We start from the raw sequence: 17,580 nt of genomic DNA, 5'->3' as shown, positions 1-17,580 counted from the left end.
CCTTTGTCCCTTCCACCAGGCACAATCTTTCTCTTCCACCTCTCTCAAGTTAAAATCCATTCTCTCACATCATATTGTCTAAGGCAGAATCAATCACTTATTGAGCCTATGATGAGTGTTCCTAGGGCACTAAGTACATCTTTTCTCTATCACTTATCATATTTATTGAAATTAATCCACTTACAAGTCTCCTCTTGGAGGACAATAATATCCTTGAAGGCAGAGACCATGCCTTATTTATCTCTACAACCCCTACAGCACTTGGCATACAGTTGGTATTCAATGAATATTTAAAGGAACATCTCAGTTCCCATAACCAGGAGATGAAAAGCATAATTCAATTTGAGAAGATTCTGTTTGTGCAGAAATTGGATTGGGGGTCTACAGAAAATGTCTACAGAAGACAAACCATTACTGACCATATTTCATTCATCCAAAGGAAGCAACTCCCACTTCTAGCCCAGGTTCTTTTGCTGGTGACTCAATAAGTGACCTTAAGGGAACTCTCTGGGACTCAATTCTTCATCTTTAAGATGGGAAGCTTGGATCAGATGGTGTCTAAGCTAATTTTAGTTCGGATGGTCTATTATGTCCCTTTTTGAGTCTATGTCCTTCTCTGAAACTTGTGTTAGTTTAAGTCAGTGTTTGTGATAGACAGTTTGTCTACTTTTTCAAGGCCACTTAAATTTCCATTTCGCACTTCCAGGGAATAAATAATTCCATTCAACTCTGGGTTGCCAGGAATTAAATAAGTGTGTCCTTTAATCTGTCAGCCAAGTAGATGATTACAAAATATTCAATAATCCCTGTAAAATATTCAATAAAACTGGAGGTGGCAAGCTTGTAACATTCAATTCCTCTGCTAGATTCAATTTAATCTTGGAGCAACCAGAAAATATAATTGTCCTTGCAAACAGAATTTCGTGCATTTTTTTTTTTTATTTCTCTTCATGATGTTCTGTTGAGCTCTTGGTTTCACTGTGTGACTCATGATTGCTTTTCCTTGTAAATTTCCACTGCTTCCATTCTCTTAAGTTGTTTGCTATTCTGAAAAAATGAGAGAAAGCTCTAGAGATTGTTGAGAAAGAATGCCTACAAATGGGGCACAGCTATAAATGGGTTTTAGCAACCTTAAGGCCCAGTACCTCCAAGTGGTAATGCCTTCTTGGTGCCTCCACCCTGGGATATGGGGAGCTTGTCTGTCTCCCCCAGTGTGCTGTAACTGTCCTATTATCAGAGACAACTTGGCACATAAAGAACAAGGCCCTTGGAGTCTGACAGTCCCAGGCTTTACCTGGAGCCAGTGACTCAAATTCGAGGGTGGATCGGCATCATCTGTAAGGCTTGTTAAAAACAGTGATGGCTGGGCCCCACCTGCAGAGCTTTGGGTTCAGTAGGTCTGGGTGGGGCCCAAGAAGTTGCTCCCACATGATGCTGATGCTTCTTATTTGGGGACCACACTCTGAGAACCACACAATGACTCAGTACTCAGTATCTGGGGTCTTCAGTTTCTTTCTCTATAAAATAGGATGAGTAACACCTGTGGTTTAGTGGCAGGGTCTTGGCTGTAGGCACATCAGATCCTGGTTTCAGTTCCAGCTCTGCTGTATCAAGATATGAGCCTTAGGCAAGTTCCTGTTGTTTAAACCTCAGTTTCCTCACTTGTAAATCATCAGGGACAACCACAACACTTATTTAATCTTCCCAACAAGATAATGCCTATTAAAACACTCAGTTGGAAATAGGCATATAATTAATGTTCAATAGAGGATAGCTCATATTAATCATCATCATCATCATCATCATCATCTAATAATTAGTGCATTTTGAGGCTCCAGACTGGGAGGATTAAGTGGACTTACTGGTTAACACAACAAGAAATAAAAAATACCTCAGTAGGCTGGGATAACAGGGTCAAATCTAATAAGAAAATATAGCACAAAGGAAAGTCCTTTGTCTGGGCCCCCAAGATCATCTTTACTTGGGCTGAATGAAGTAGCCTTAGTTGGAAGCCATGAGCTCTGCATTAGGCAGATATGTGATGGACATCTGGAGGTTCACTCAAATGTGAGCAGTATATTCTGAACTCAGATTTGGAATCCAGAGTGAGGGTGATGGCAGGTCTCTAAACTTCCAATGGCTAAACCTAATGCAGAGAATCATAGTCATCTTGGAGACCATGCACTCCATGGACATGGCCAGATGGAGACAGGGGTGCCAATCGAGATTTTGAGCAGACCAGAAAATAGAAATGTAGAAAAGGCTCATGTACATAGGCTCATGTATCCTAAATGAGGCTGATGGCTGATGTGGGCTGCTCATCCTGAGGGAAGGAGATTCAGGGCATGCACACGGCCACCGTCCGACAGCATGCGGTGGGAAGTGGGTACTACAGGAAGAGAAAGACTGACTTCACTACCTTATGTGAGATCAGAGAGCAGACAAGGGCCAGCATATAATGGCTGACCGATATGTACTTGGGTGCAAAAACAGGAATAAATGGATGGAAGTTACATACAGCAGATTGTAGCTTAAAAGGAGAGAGAATTCACTACCAGAGGAATTGGAACCAGATGTGGCTCAGAGCTAGAAGATCTTCACTTGAGTTCTAGCTCCATCATTGTTTCTCTGATTCATACATTCAAACAAATACTCAGTGGGTATCAGATAGGCCAGAGAGTTTGGGTAGTGGTTAGGGTACACACTGATTGGCAGCCATGGACAGCCTAGGAGTCCATGCTTAGGACTTTAGCCTTTCCCTCAGAGGCTACAAGGACCCACTGAAGGGATTTAAGCAAAGGGATTTAAGCAAAAGGGAAGGTCAGGTTGGAGTACTACAAAGATGGGACAACAGAAATGTATTTAACTTTATTGAATTTAGGATTCCTTATGACACCAGGATAGAAATTCCTACCTGGTTGTGATGCTTTGAGAAGTAGAGATAATGCAGCATCTAGCAAAACGACTGTCCCAGTAGGTGACAAACAGAGAGAAGATATCATTAGCAATCTTTAATATCACACATAATCAAGGGCATAGCATCCCAAGAGAGGGTCATAGTCAGACCAGTTTTCCCAGAGACCCATTTCTCCAGCTGCCTCAATATCCTCCTGACAGGGGGAAGGACTCTTCCTAAGGAGTTAAAGGCAACTTCAGCCATTACCCTTTTAAAGTCATGATCTGTATTCCCTATTTGAATCACTTCAGTTACATAACATGTCCCTAAAATAATCAGGTTAAAATTCTGCCTGGTGCTTCCTTCTGCCCGCCCCATCTCTGCCAAGCCATTCTGCAGGGTATCAAGCTTGGACATTCCCTGATGTACTCACAAGGACATCCTTTTAGGAGGTCTGTGGGTGGAAGGTCCCAGAGTACCATCAGGTTTCAGGATCACCCGTCTTCATCAGCAGCAAACATCTCTGAGGCCACGGTAAGCTCTGAGGCTACTGGGTATATTTTTGGTGACACGGGAGGTACAAAGTCAGGGGAAGAGTCCTGTGGCTCTTTTTGTAGGCTGTCATGCAGCCGTTGTTGGGCTCTGCAAAAATCTTTGGTGTTGGAGCCCCTGTTCCCCTCATGAGCTGCGAGCTCTCTGTGCCTGGGGCCATCCCTTACTCTTCTATGTATCTGTCTAGAGCTTGGTCCAGGATCAGAAACGCCTGAGGTTGGGGACATCTGGTCTACAGTCCCACCTCCTGGAAAGCTCCCAGTGGGATGATTCCTACAGATCCTGCCTGTTGGAGCACCCACCGCACCCCCACCCCCACCCCAGGCAGTTGCCTTCCTGTGGGCTCTTCAGTGGACAGAGGAACCAAGAGGAGGCGCTGTCCTCCCAGCCGGCAGGGCAATTCTCCTTAAATGTTAGAGGGAAGACAAAGACAGTCTGTAGTCCAGACCTCACTATGGATTCATCATGTGCCTTGAAGAAGATTTTTCAATATCTCACAGCACCAGTTTCAACTGTAACATGGGTTTGATAATACACCACCGTAGAGGGCTCCGTGAGCTGGCTGGTCATGGGGAGAAGAGTGGTGCTCCCCCTTTCTCCTAGCTGTCAGCGGCTACCATTCCTAGTCCAGGACGAAGTGCACTGGTTCTGCAGTCAGATAACCCTGTTTGGCTTCTAATCCCATCCCCACTCTTTGTGGGTGCAACATTGGACTTATTTTTTTCAGCTCTCTGAAACTCAGTTCCCTCATTAATGAAGTGGGAATATTATATAATTTATAGGCTTCCTACGAGACTTAAGACTGGGATGTGTACAATGCATATGGTCTAGTATATACTGGGCACCAATGAAAGTTACCTTCCTTTAGGTTTTTGCTACTAAAAAGCTCAGAACCAAATTGGAATGTGAAAGTTACCAGCCTGCATATTTAGATCACTTTTTAATATAATGCAATTACATTTTAATCCAACCTGATCTTGCTCTTGTCTTCATTTATGTGTTCCTGATCTTGATTATTTATTTCTCTTATTACTGTTTTACTGTAGGCACTTTTGCTGGCTATGTTCCCAAATTCTCTGCAGAGCTAGATGGACAGAATCAAACTGATGTCAGGAGAAATGGATCCTTAACATAACTCTGCAAATGCCGATGTGATTGGGGCATGGAGTCTCTCTGAACCTCAGTTTCCCTGTCTGTAGAATGGGGTTAATAAGAATAACCTACAAACTATCTTATGATGCATGAATAAAGATTTTTGTCTCCAGCATTTTGCAAAAGGACCTTTGAAAATTATGAAAAACTTGGCAAAAACACTTCTTATATACAAGACACTACTTTATGCATGCCTCAGAAGGCATACTGTGTATGTTGTGCTTGTAAGGGGCAAGGGTTTAATGATTTCCTTGGACCAGGTGACATCTAAGGAAGGACGAGGTGAAAATGACTGCATGAAGCCGCCATATTCCTATTCCAGATCCCTGGCATTAGACATCTTGAGGCCAGGACCCTGTGGCTCCAAGGAGGCTCTCCAGCCAGGCTCTTGTCTTTGTTTTTTGTATTGTTTTGTTTTTATTTTTGTTTTTTCCATACTTGATTTTTTTATTATTATTTTTTTATAAACATATAATATATTTTTATCCCCAGGGGTACAAGTCTGTGAATCGCCAGGTTCTTGTCTTTGTTTTAACCTGTTCTTGGAGGCCTGAGTGACACATATACCAGACCACCATCTTCTGTAAAGCCCCCCAGGTCCCAATAAAGATAAGACTCCCCGCTTTCCTTTCTGAGTCTCTCAGACGCTCTGTACCTTCACTCTCTCTGCTTTCACCTCCTGCTGAGTTGTGCTTGATTTCTAGCCTGTGCACAGCTAGGGACCTTCGTGACTGGTCCTGCAGAACCCCCTCTGGGTCCTCGGACCTGGCCCGCCAGCATCACTATCATAGAAATTCAACAGGGATTTGTTTTGAAGCACTTTGATTTGAACTGAAATGAACACGGACAAGATGACACCAGGAACAAAAGAGATAAAAAAGAAGATGTAAGCACAGATATAAAAAGATAGCATCAGAAGAAAGACCTGGAAAATTACCACAGCGAGCGAAAGATTTCAGGAAAAAAAAAAACAAAACAAAACAACAACAATCAGGTATACAGGGCGATAAGATCAAAATGAGACTACTTAATAAAACCCAGCATTTCTTCAAACCGAAGACAATCCACATTGTTTGTCCTTGAAATGTGGCGTGCCCTTTCTCAAGACTGCCGCAGCCCTCTGAAGCCAGGCCCAGCACTGACAGCGCCCTGTCACCCTTGCAGCCCCGAGGTCATTGTTCTCTTACAAAATCCAGAGGCTTGCCTGAATGGCTGCTGCACAACTTAGCAGTCATTTGGAATAGAAAGCCCCAGAACATCAACATATGTAGGGAGAAGGGGAGTTTAAATTAGGCAAGAGTCCACCTGTTCAATAATGAAATAATTGCTCAGGGCACATTCTTCTGTAATCTTTTCTGATGTGACATGTATTCTCGGGCTCTGCCTTTCTCGGTGCTTCCTCAACATTTGCAAATCATCTCAGGGCCTCCTAAAGCCGATGCAGAAGCCAGGCAGTCACTTCCCTAATGCCGCGAAAATAGATTCAATTTTACATACATCAGGGTGATTTCAGAAGCAATTTCTACATCTCTAGTGTAAGCATTACTTACATTTTTCCCCCTCAAATCTCATCCCAGTGGTTCCACAGGGCATTTTAAAAGGTACCTGATGCATTCCAGGGCATTAAAAAGAATCCCCAGAGCGTGTTTGTGGCTATAGCCTGAGGACACCAGATGCATAGATAGAGTCCTGAAATATTCACGGATGCAAACAAATGCAAAATTTCCTAACAATTGAGTATAATGCCAGTTCAATTTTTTCCCCTGTCTTTCTAAAAGCAATATCATTAAAATGTATATACATGTATATCTGTCTATATATGTCTTTGCCTATGTACATATGGATGTCTGTGTTTGTATGTATAAATCACACATGCATATCAGTCATTTGGAAATATTGTCTCTCTTTACTCTGAAGATGTCTAATTAGATTCTGTTGGACAGCTTTCCTCTTCTTCTCTGGCTGGCCAATCTACCTGAGTCGTGGGTGCTTTCTTGTAAGTTTTAGCCCAAGGGGAAAACAGTGGTGATGTTTCCCCTTGAAATCCAAGAAACTGGTATTACCCAGGTTTTCCCTTGAGATGAGAAAGCTCAAGATCAAATACCTATAATTTTGAGGGTATGTAGCTATGACTATAATATTTTTGGATTTCAGTCTTCCCAGGAAAAAAGATGTGCACAAGAATCTGGCCTATCCAGGAAAGGTTTTGGGTGAATGGGTATCACTTGGCCAGGATTTTCTATCAGCTAGACTCACTGTAGAACTTCCTGGCCCCTGGGCCCAAAGCAGGAGAATCTGCGAGTGATTAAATCAGGCAGAGACTCTCAGGAAGCTCTGGACTTGAGGAAAAGCCCATTTCTCTGTCAACACCCTGTCTGCTTCTCCTGGCCATCTATGCTACTCTGCCCTTTTCTCAGTCCTGAGGGAAAGTATGAATCCCTGTGCTTCATCTGTGTTGAGAAAAGAAAACGCACTGGATTTGTGGGTAGGCAGACTACAAACTTGCTCTGCTCTCTGAGGAAAACGGAAGTTAAATATTTGCTCATGAAATAATCAGTATGCGATGTTAGATTTTGTCTTTAAAGTCATCACGCAATCTTAAGAAGTGCGCAGACTCAGCATGGCCAACGACAGGCAACGGGACAGCATCTGTCTCCTGAAACAGCGCAAAAGGAGGGCATACGATGCCACTGAGGTCGCATTTTTGCTGACACGTTAACCTGAATGTGATCACGATGAACAAAATCAGATTAATCTGGATTGTGCCACATCCTATGGGACCACTGGCCTAGACTTTTAAAAGATGTCAGGACCCTGGAAGAAAAATTAAAGGCAGGAGGGCCATTCCAGGTGGAAGGTGATAGAGAGACGCGATGACCAAGTATAATGTGAGCCCCTTGACGGGACCCTGGACTGAAACAACAGCCACAACCACAACAACCAACGCTTGGGGGCCCCTGAGGAAATTCAACTGTAGACCGGTGTATCAGATACTGAAATAAGGTTACATTTCTTGTGTGAGATAATTTTATAGTGGTTATGTTGAAGAGCTCTCCTAGTTCTTAGGAAGCACTTGCTGAATTCTCTGGAGATACAGTGTCATGATGTCTACAAGCTACTTCTAAATGGCTCAGAAAATCACATTTTATATATATATATATATATATATACATGCTCACTAATTACTCACACACGCTCTCTCCATGTGTGTTTGTGTGTGTGTATATCTCTATATCTCTCTACATATAATAGATATTATATAAAATATATATGTATGTATACATACACATATATATGCATACACCTATGTGTATACATACGTGTATACATATATACATATGCGTATACATATATACATATATGTACATATATGTATATATGTATACGCATATGTATATATGTATACACATATATACATATAAACATATATGCATATATGTGTACACACATATGTATACATATGTGTATACATATATACACACACGCTCTCTCCATGTGTGTTTGTGTGTGTGTATATCTCTATATCTCTCTACATATAATAGATATTATATAAAATATATATGTATGTATACATACACATATATATGTATACACCTATGTGTATACATACGTGTATACATATATACATACGCGTATACATATATACATATGTATATATGTATACGCGTATGTATATATGTATACACATATGTATATATGTATACACATATGTATACATATGTGTGTGCATATATATGTTTATATGTATATGTGTATACACATATACATATGCGTATACATATATACATATATGTATATATGTATATATGTATACGCATATGTATATATGTATACACGTATGTATACACATAGGTGTATACATATATATGTGTATGTATACATACATATATATTTTATATAATATCTATTATATGTAGAGAGATATAGAGATATACACACACACAAACACACATGGAGAGAGCGTGTGTGAGTAATTAGTGAGTCTAGGGACAAGGTATACGAGTATTCATTTTACTATTTTTTCAACCTTTTTATAGGTTTAAAACTAATTTCTTTCCTCAGGCAGCATGTCAATATTTGAAAACGGCTATCGCTCCCCTCAGAGTTCAGGGTTCTTAACCAGTGTGCCTGCAGGAACTGTCTAAATGACTTTTACAAAATCCACATCCCACTTTACCCGTCATCTTCCTCCCCTTCTTCCCTCAGGAGATTGCGATTTAGTGGGTCAGGTGCACAGCCTACATATTTCTTTGAAAACTTTCTCAGATGGGTTCTGTGTTGGACCTGACGTTAGCAATCATGGGTCTGCATTAGCCTTAGAACCTGGATCCATCGGGAATTAGCTAAGTCCTTCTGAAAAGGTCAGCCAATTGCATGGACCTTTGGATGCCTTAATCTACAAAATGGGGCCAATCATACAAAGTATCTTACAGGGTGTGGAGAGGACAAAGATGGTCAATAAATATTTCTTTCTTTTTTTCCTTCATTTTCTCACGATCCCTCACCATGCCCAAATTGACCCTGTCTATGTCACTTTTACAAATTATGGTTTCTTCCTTTCGTCACTGATGCAGTGTGTGGAGGACATTTGTCTATGCTCATATTTTTTAGAGTTTCTGAATATCCCTAATCTGGAGCAGAGGCTGTGGGATCAAGCATTTCTAATAAAACTAGGAAAAAGACTAGCTTAATGAAAAATGAGTTAGCTCATTTTTAGCTCTCTTGAGTTTGACCACCAAGGTAGCTTTGAATGTTGCCAGTTCTGAGGTTCTCCTCTGGACTAGGGTTCGCCCTAAAATCTTAGCCACTTCTATTGGCTTGGGATCCTGTATCCACTCTGCATGAGGGGTCAGGGGCTCTTGACTGAACACTACTTGGAACACTGGCTCTGTGTTGGACCCGGCCAGGCTTGGGAGGTCTGGCTTGCAGGTCTGGATGTGTTACTCATCAGCTATGGGACACTGGAGAACTTGCTTCTCTGAGCCTCAGTTTCCTAAGCACTTAAAATACAAACCATTATAATCCATGATGCACCTACCTTACATAGTTTATATAAAACACTGTTTTGAAAACTGTATTCAATTCAGTGTGGCATGTTTTTCTCGTTATGGACGTAATCATGTCCTCTTTTTTTTAGGAAAAAAAGAAACCCCAAAACTGTTAATAGTTTTGTTAACAAGAAGTTAAGATGGTCTGCTCCCATTTCCATCTGCTTTGGGGGACAGTCTTAAATCCTTCTTTTCCCTCGAGATGGGCTGCTTCAAGTCTCTGCCAAGGAGAACCTTCATCCTTGGAACATCCCAGGGAAGCATCCTGAGCCCATGCCCTATAGCATCTAACCACTGTGAGGGGTCCGTAGCAGAGGTACCAGGGTCAAGCTGGACCATGGGCATTCCCTTACACTTAATTGGCTCAACTTACTGAATCCATTAACATCCTGAGAGCTAGAGGAGAAGCCTTCATCGTTGCGGCTGGTGCTGAGCTTGGTGGTGGGTTTGTCGGCTGAGGCCACAGGTCCCATCTCCCTCTGGGCTCCACTCTGTGTCTCCTTCTGCTTCTTGGCCAGCTTCCTTTGGGACATGTGCAAGGGGAAAAAATCACAGTTAGATGGTTTCAGTTGTTTTAAAGGATTGGGAAGACCAGATTGCTCTTCTTTCCCACTCATCATCCTCAACTCCTGAACCTGTTTCATTCTCCAGAAACAGTCATGGTGGGTCTTCCAATGCCAAGGTGGAATAAGCCTAAGATCTCCTGAAATCATTAATGGCTTTCCTTTACTCAGAAATATGAGACTTAACCTGGCTCATTTCCAACAACAGGTATGTTCTTTACTTGAATTTAAAATGGGAAATCAATGAGACTTGGGTGATGCTTCCCTTGCTCTCCTTCCAAAGCGGGGGAAGAGATCAGATGGATCTTTCTGTTCCTAGGGCTCTGAATGAGATTCACAATGGAGAACTAAGAGACTAAGATTACAAAATAACACACCAACCAATGAAGTAGGGTCTGCTGGTTGGTGAAGGGTAAGGCTGGGGGTGGGGGTAGTCAGCCTTCTAGATCAAAGGAGAAAACTGAAAGGTGAACTGGATGACTAACTATTCCCATAGGAATAAAAGATTCTCAGAACCAGGTGGTGTTCATAATAATACTAGCTTAAAGCAGTGGTTCCCAAACTTGGGTATAAATTAGAATCATTTCAAGAGCTGATAAAAGGACACAGAGGCCCTAACTCATAAAGGCAGGGTAGAGGTGAGGTCAGCTAGTTCCCTAGGTCATTCTGACATCATCCACTGGAGGTTAGAATCATTGGCTTTGTCCAGGAAGGCCTGGGTTCATATTCCATCTCACCATCACCATCTCGCCATCCCATGACCCTAGCAAATTCTTAAACCTCTTCAAATTCTGAACTCATCCTCTATGTACAGAGGGAAACAACTGGGCCAGCGCCCCAGGGTCATGATGATTAAATGAGAGCAAGTGTGAAACACATCGAGCACAGTTCCAGGCACACAGAGAACACTCAACACGTGGCAACTGCTCTTCTTGCTTTTATGGCATCCCTACTGGTCCAACCTCATTCCGGAAGACCCATTGTGAAATCCCTAGATATCAAGTGGTAGAGATTTTGACACCTTCTGTAGCAGCTGATGGGTTAAAAAGCTCTTCATATGGATTTCAAATCTAACTCCCTTTAATCTTAACTGATTGTACTGAGATCTTTAGAAATACAAGAACATGGCTAATACCTCTTGCGTGTAGCAATTCTTCAAATATTTCTAAAAAACCAACAAGGTTCCTCTGAGATTTCCCCACATTTCTGATTCTAAATATAGTTATTTTGTTCCTGTGATGTGGAAGCTGATGGGCACATTAAATATCTTTGGGGTAAATTCTCCCAGGTCTGCTGCCCCATTTTGCACAGGTCTTGGCTTCAATTTCAAACTTGGTCACTCCTACCTCAGCACAAAAACAACAGGTCTCTCAGAGAAATCAAATTCAGCACCATATAAAAAATAATTTTCCAAAATGGAGCCTGTCTGGTCACAAAATAGGCTGTTCAAGAGGTAATGATCTCCCTATCAGAGGAGGTATGATACAAAACAATAATCCCAGACCTAGAAGTATTTTTTAATTAAATATTTTATTTATTTGACAGAGAGAGACACAGAAAGGGAGGGAAACCAAGCAGGGGGAGTGGGAGAGGGAGAAGAAGGCTTCTCACTGAGGAGGGAGCCCGATGTGGGGCTCGATCCCAGAACCCTGGGATCATGACCTGAGCTGAAGGCAGATGCTTAATGACTGAGCCATCCAGGGGCCCCTAGACCTAGAAGTATTTTAGGGCAGTTCATCTAGGATCAGTTCTGGTTTGATAGTATGATAGTAACCCCTTCACATGGTCCATCAATGTAGACACGGTCTTCACAGAAAAATAACAGATGGCACACTCAAGAGGGGATAACTTGGGGACAGTTTATGTGTAAAAGGACTACTGCCGAAAGTAAGAAGGGTAAAGGAGAATGCAAGGTCCATTGTAATGACAGGTGAGCTGTTGGCCACCATGTGGGACAAGCAGAGGAAGCAGTGACCAGAACCCCAAAGGAGAGAGTTGTGAAGACAAGAGAAAACCACCTGCCCAGAAGAAGCAACTCTCTCTCAAGGGATCCAGCCGACCCCCCCCCCCCACTCCCAGGGAGGGAACTAGGGGCATAAACACCCTGACTACATCCTCCTCTCTCACCCTGACCCCCAAACAGTGGCTCTCATTAGCTAAACCCAGCTGGAAGCCAGGGGCATGGAGTCCATGTCGATCTGGCATTGAAAGCACAGAGCACAGTGGCGAGGCAGGAAGAGTGAATCTGGATCCAGGAAATCCCCACCAACAAGAGAATCTTATCTTCCCAATTTGGGCCCTAAGTTGAAGACAAATGCAGCCTAAAATGGAATTCTTCCCTTCTTTCCTGAGGCCCTCAGGGAAAGGAATGCATCATTTGGTTAGGATGCTTTAGCTATAGGCATTGCGTTCCAGCTCAGACAGAAACAAGAAGGAGCAAAGCATTAGACCAGTTGGGCCTTTTCTCACCATCTCCAGGCCATCAGACTGGGGGCAGGGGGAGCAGCAGCGAAAGAGAAATGAGTGGGTCTACTACGGATGACATTTCAACATTTTATTCTTCATTTATTATCAAAAAGGAGTGTGTTTAAAAATGTATATGTGACCTTCTTAATCATAAATTTGAAAAGATATACAGCAGATTCATTGCCTCTCTCTGAGCTCTCCTCACATGGCCCCAGCAGGAAACAAAAGGAAATCCAGTAAGAAAGTTAACTTTCAAACTAGAAGTGAGTGTGTACTAGAGGCTTTGATAGTTCTGTAAGGGCAGAGCTCCCACCAATCTCCTTCCATTAAGGGTAAAATGATATGGAGAGAGTTGTCTCAGGCACAAATCCTTTGTTTCCAAAGGAATAATAATAATAATAAAACAAAGGTCTTGCTGCATCTATGAAAAATAGGCATTTAACAGAAATGTTTGGGTAGCTCTGAAAACCTGGATGAAAAATGAAAAATCGAGCTTCTCCAAAACATAGATATTTAAGAACTGGACAGCTAACCAAGTTGTAAAAACTGAGGAGGATGGCATGTTTAGTATTTAAGCCCATGGCTGACAGTGTTTGCGGTGATAATGATACTCTGTGGTTATTTAAAAACGTATAGGCAGGTGTTTCGGCAACTGGCGAATACAGCTACAAAGCGGAAATAGAGGGAAAGAATGTAGAAGGAAATAAAACACAAAACCATAGTTTTGGAATCTGTATTCTATCAGAATTCAAAATTTAAGCATTAAAAAACCCTCTTGGCAATACAGGAAAATATCATGTTTATTCTTATAATCATGGAGCTTAACTGATTCCCCTCCCTTTCTTTCCTTAGAAGAGGGGGAAATCCAAGCCTCTGAGTAGGGCATGAAACTCCCTCTGCCTATGGCTCTAGGCTTCAACTCAGCCTTATCTTCCACACACACGTCCTCTTGGGAAACACCAACTGCCTATCTTTTTTTTTTTTAATATTTTATTTATTCATTGGACAGACAGAGATCACAAGTAGGCAGAGAAGCAGGCAGAGAGAGGAGGAAGCAGGCTCCCTGCTGAGCAGAGAGCCCGATGCGGGACTCAATCCCAGGACCCTGGGATCATGACCTGAGCTGAAGGCAGAGGCTTTAACCCACTGAGCCACCCAGGCGCCCCCCAACTGCCTATCTTCATCCCCAACAATTCCTCAACATTCTCCGCTCCTTAAAGTGTCCCCATTCTTCTCCACGGGCCACCTCCTCTGCATCCCGCAAGGCTCAGCGGTATTCAAATGCCACCTTTCCTTTGAGGTTTCTCTTGCTCCTCTAACTAGATTTGTGGTTTTCTCTTCTTGGCTGACTCATCCACTGTACAAATATTTATGGAGCACCTACATGTACCAGTCTCTGCTAGATGTAAGATCACCATGACAAGAGTCAGACATGACTTTGACCTTCACAGAACAGACACTACTGGCAAAGAAAGGTGCTAAACAAATAAATACAGAAACAAATATAAAATCACGAAAGTGGGGAGCCTGGGTGGCTCAGTGGGTTAAGCCTCTGCCCTCAGCTCAGGTCATGGTCTCAGGGTCCTGGGATCGAGCCCCTCATCAGGCTCTCTGCTTGGCAGGGAGCCTGCTTCCTCCTCTCTCTCTGCCTGCCTCTCTGCCTACTTGGGATCTCTCTCACTCTCTCTTAAATAAATAAATAAAATCGTTAAAAAAATTTTTTAAGTCACGAAAGTGATGAAAGCCAAGGAGAAGAAACACATGGAGGTAGGAACATGCCAACAGGTGATTTGAACCCTCTCAGCAGATTAAGGAAAGCCTTGTTGCCATGTCAGCTAAGCACTTGTCTAGTTGAACTGAAGTGAATTCAACTCTCCCACCCACTAGGGCAAGAACCTCTTGGATGAAGGGCTTTTGACTTCTTGCACCTACTCCAATTTCTCGCTAAGTGTCTGGCACACAGCCAGTGCTCAATAAATTTGTTGTACAAATTTATATTTAAAAGTCTACAATTTGAAGTGCAGAAAAAATTGCCATGCTACTCTGACTGCAAATTATAACCACTTTAAAAAAAGATACATACAAGGAAAGAGGAAGAAAAACTTGCACAAAATTAGTTTGTGACCTGAAATATTTCTACTTTATGAATATTTTTGGCTGACAACTTAGCATTTTCTTCCGGTGGTTGTCATAGAATTCTTGTGATGTTTGCAGAATTAATGGAATGTTTACAGAAGTCAGAATTTTTTTTTTTTCACTTAGATCCCATGGAATAGCCACAGCCACAGAATGTTTTTTTTTTTTTTTAAATCGCATAAAATGGTTACATGATAAATAGGATAGTCATATTACTCATGGAATCTTCAGATCCTTCAAGACTCAAGTACTTTTGACTTCTGAAACTTGGGATTTTTTTCCTCTAACTGTTCTGAGATTCTTGCCACTGGGTCACACAATTTCACCAGCAGGGGGTACCAAACGCTGGTAAAAAGACAACATACATGGAAGCGTTTCTATTCCTCTACAGGGACATTTTTAGAGCTGAAGAATGTCTTAAGACCTGGCAATCCAAAGTTTACTCTTTCTGACAGGTGGGAACAATGTGATGTGACCATAGCTCTTGGCATTCTTTCTTCTAACCTATCACTCTGAGGTCTTTCTGACCTTTGCTTGTTAGCTGAGTGAGTGTAGGTGGCAGGGGAGATGCCCCATGATGGACTGTGAGTCCTATGATTTATTCTCGGCACCACTCTTTATAAGGGGTAGCGTCAGGTGCAATGGCTCGAGAGAGAGGAATACGAGGCTGTGAAAGGTTCTGAAATCACACTTCGAGAGAAGGAGCGCTGGAAACAATGGGGATTATTTCTCAAGGAGAGGGAATATTTAGGAATGCTCTCTTCACTCATCTGATGTCTGGCTCTGTTGTGGCCCCAGGGGACAGAATTAGAAACAGGTTGGCTTGAGACAAGGAAGAAAGAACCAACTAGAAGGGCTTGGGTCTCTTTTGGAAGTGCTGATGCCCCACTATCCTTCCGGTTTCTTCTTCTTTGGTGATCTTCTTTCTCTACATCTTTTAAGTCCCAACTCAAACGTCCCCTAGTCTTAGAAGTCTTTGTCTCCTTCCCAAAGTTAGTAGTGTCTTCCTCTTTGCTCACTGGTGTGTTGGAAAAATGTTTAATAAACACCTACTTTGGACCAGTAGCTCTTAGAAAGAGACATGATGTAAAAAACCAGGCATGGCCCTTGCCCTGCTTAAGCTTTCAGAAGAAATGAGCATTCCATCACTGGAAAAGTTGAAGTAGAGACTGAGAAGCCACTTGGGAAAGAGGCAGTAGGGAATTCTGCCATCTGGATTCTGTAAAACCCTTGAATCTATTCTGGGCTGGGAACGGGAGGCTCCAGCCAATTGGGGGAGGGTCCTGGGGGCTCCCCATAGCATGAAGAGCTATGCCCATGCTCCTATGGCGACATGGAGAAGGCATTCTTTCTTTTCCCCGCAGGGGTCTTTCTTTGACCCATCCTCTATTGGTATCTCTGGACAGACCTTCCTGGGGAGCAACAAAGATGAGGACACTGGAGCCAGAGAGAGATCCTCAGCCCATAGAAAGTGGACAAAGAAAACACAACTGAGGCTCGACTCCTATTACAAGCTGGCCCTCTCCCCTTTGGAGCCGGGTTGTCCCTGAGCTGGCAAGATGGGATCTTTAATTGAAGTTATTCATCAGAAATATAAGGGAACTGAACCATCCGCTCATTTTACTCAAGAAGAAACAGGCCCGGACAGAGGAGGGGCTTAGCCAAGGCACATGGCACAATGGCAGAGGCCACAGGACCCAAACCCTGCTTTCTATCTGCCAGCGCAGGACACCTGTTCAAACAACCTTCCACTTCTCTTTTTGGAATGAAATGAGAAATGCCAATTCCGTCCATGGTACACATGATTTTCGTCCCTTGTGAATGCAGCAAAACCTCATTAATCCAAACCTCACTAACTCAGAATTACTGTAATTGAGGCAGGGGCTGGGCTACACCACATCAGAGTTGATAGCATAAATGAGGCTATGGATATGTGCAGAATTTAAAGGAGAACACACCACTTTCTCTCAGGAGGCAGAATGGTAAAGCAGTTAACACACTGGCTTTGGTGCCAGACAGCCTGGCATCAGAACCTGGCTCCGTCTCAGACGAGCTGTATGAGCTCTTGCAAGTTACTCATCCCTCCGCATGTCAGTTTCCTTCAGTCTGAAAAGAAGGAACAACAGTACTTTCCCCGAAGGTGGTTGTGATGATGAAATGGTATGTGACTGGCAAAGCAGTGATCCTAGTGCATGGTATACAGTAAGCACTCAATACATGCTCTCTGGTAATCTTTTAAATACAGGAGACAGCCATATTAATTTAAACTGCCTCATTACTTATTAAATAGGAATCTTCTCAAGTGGGTGTCCTGAAGAATGCCTTTTCTCTAGAAACATCCTTTGATGTGTCCTAGAGCCACACTTCTCAACCTTGGCTACACAAATCATTTGGGGAGCTTGAAAAATTACCGATGAGCTTCTAGTTTAATCGGTCTGGGGTTCAGCCTGGGCATGGGGGTTTTCAGAAGCTCTCCAGGTGATTACCATGTGCCACCAATCTTGAGCACCACCGATGTAGAACAGAGTTGTCTTTGGACCAGCAACATCAGTTTCACCCGGAAACATATTAGAAATGCAGCTTCTCTGGCCCCACCCCTTACCTATGGAATCAGAAACTCTGGATGATGATTAATCTTTCCAGGGAATTCTAGCACAAGCTGAAGTTTGAAGACCCTGGTGTTGAGAATCCACTCTTCAGCTGGTCTGAATCAGTGAAGAGTCCCTATCACGTTTCACTTGTGGAAGTAGAAGGACTAAGAGGTAGG

The 17,580-nt window shown here is 42.7% G+C and overlaps 1 protein-coding gene across 13 annotated transcripts in view; it reads right to left on the bottom strand.

The window, feature by feature from the left end:
* Positions 1-17,580, bottom strand: part of PTPRT (protein tyrosine phosphatase receptor type T) — a 1,064,037-nt gene that overhangs the window by 124,680 nt on the left and 921,777 nt on the right. For 9 of the 13 annotated variants that reach the window (XM_032350630.1, XM_032350635.1, XM_032350631.1 and 6 more), the window contains one exon: positions 10,022-10,170. In XM_032350630.1, the coding sequence (XP_032206521.1) occupies positions 10,022-10,170 (149 nt within the window). Of the gene's footprint in view, positions 1-10,021; positions 10,180-17,580 lie in introns of all 13 variants that reach the window. The other 4 variants (XM_032350627.1, XM_032350634.1, XM_032350629.1 and 1 more) reach the window with 1 other exon arrangement.

Source organism: Mustela erminea, chromosome 7 (genome assembly GCF_009829155.1).
Source record: "Mustela erminea isolate mMusErm1 chromosome 7, mMusErm1.Pri, whole genome shotgun sequence".
Classification (NCBI taxonomy): domain Eukaryota; kingdom Metazoa; phylum Chordata; class Mammalia; order Carnivora; family Mustelidae; genus Mustela; species Mustela erminea.
This window is presented reverse-complemented; position numbering and strand designations above follow the sequence as displayed.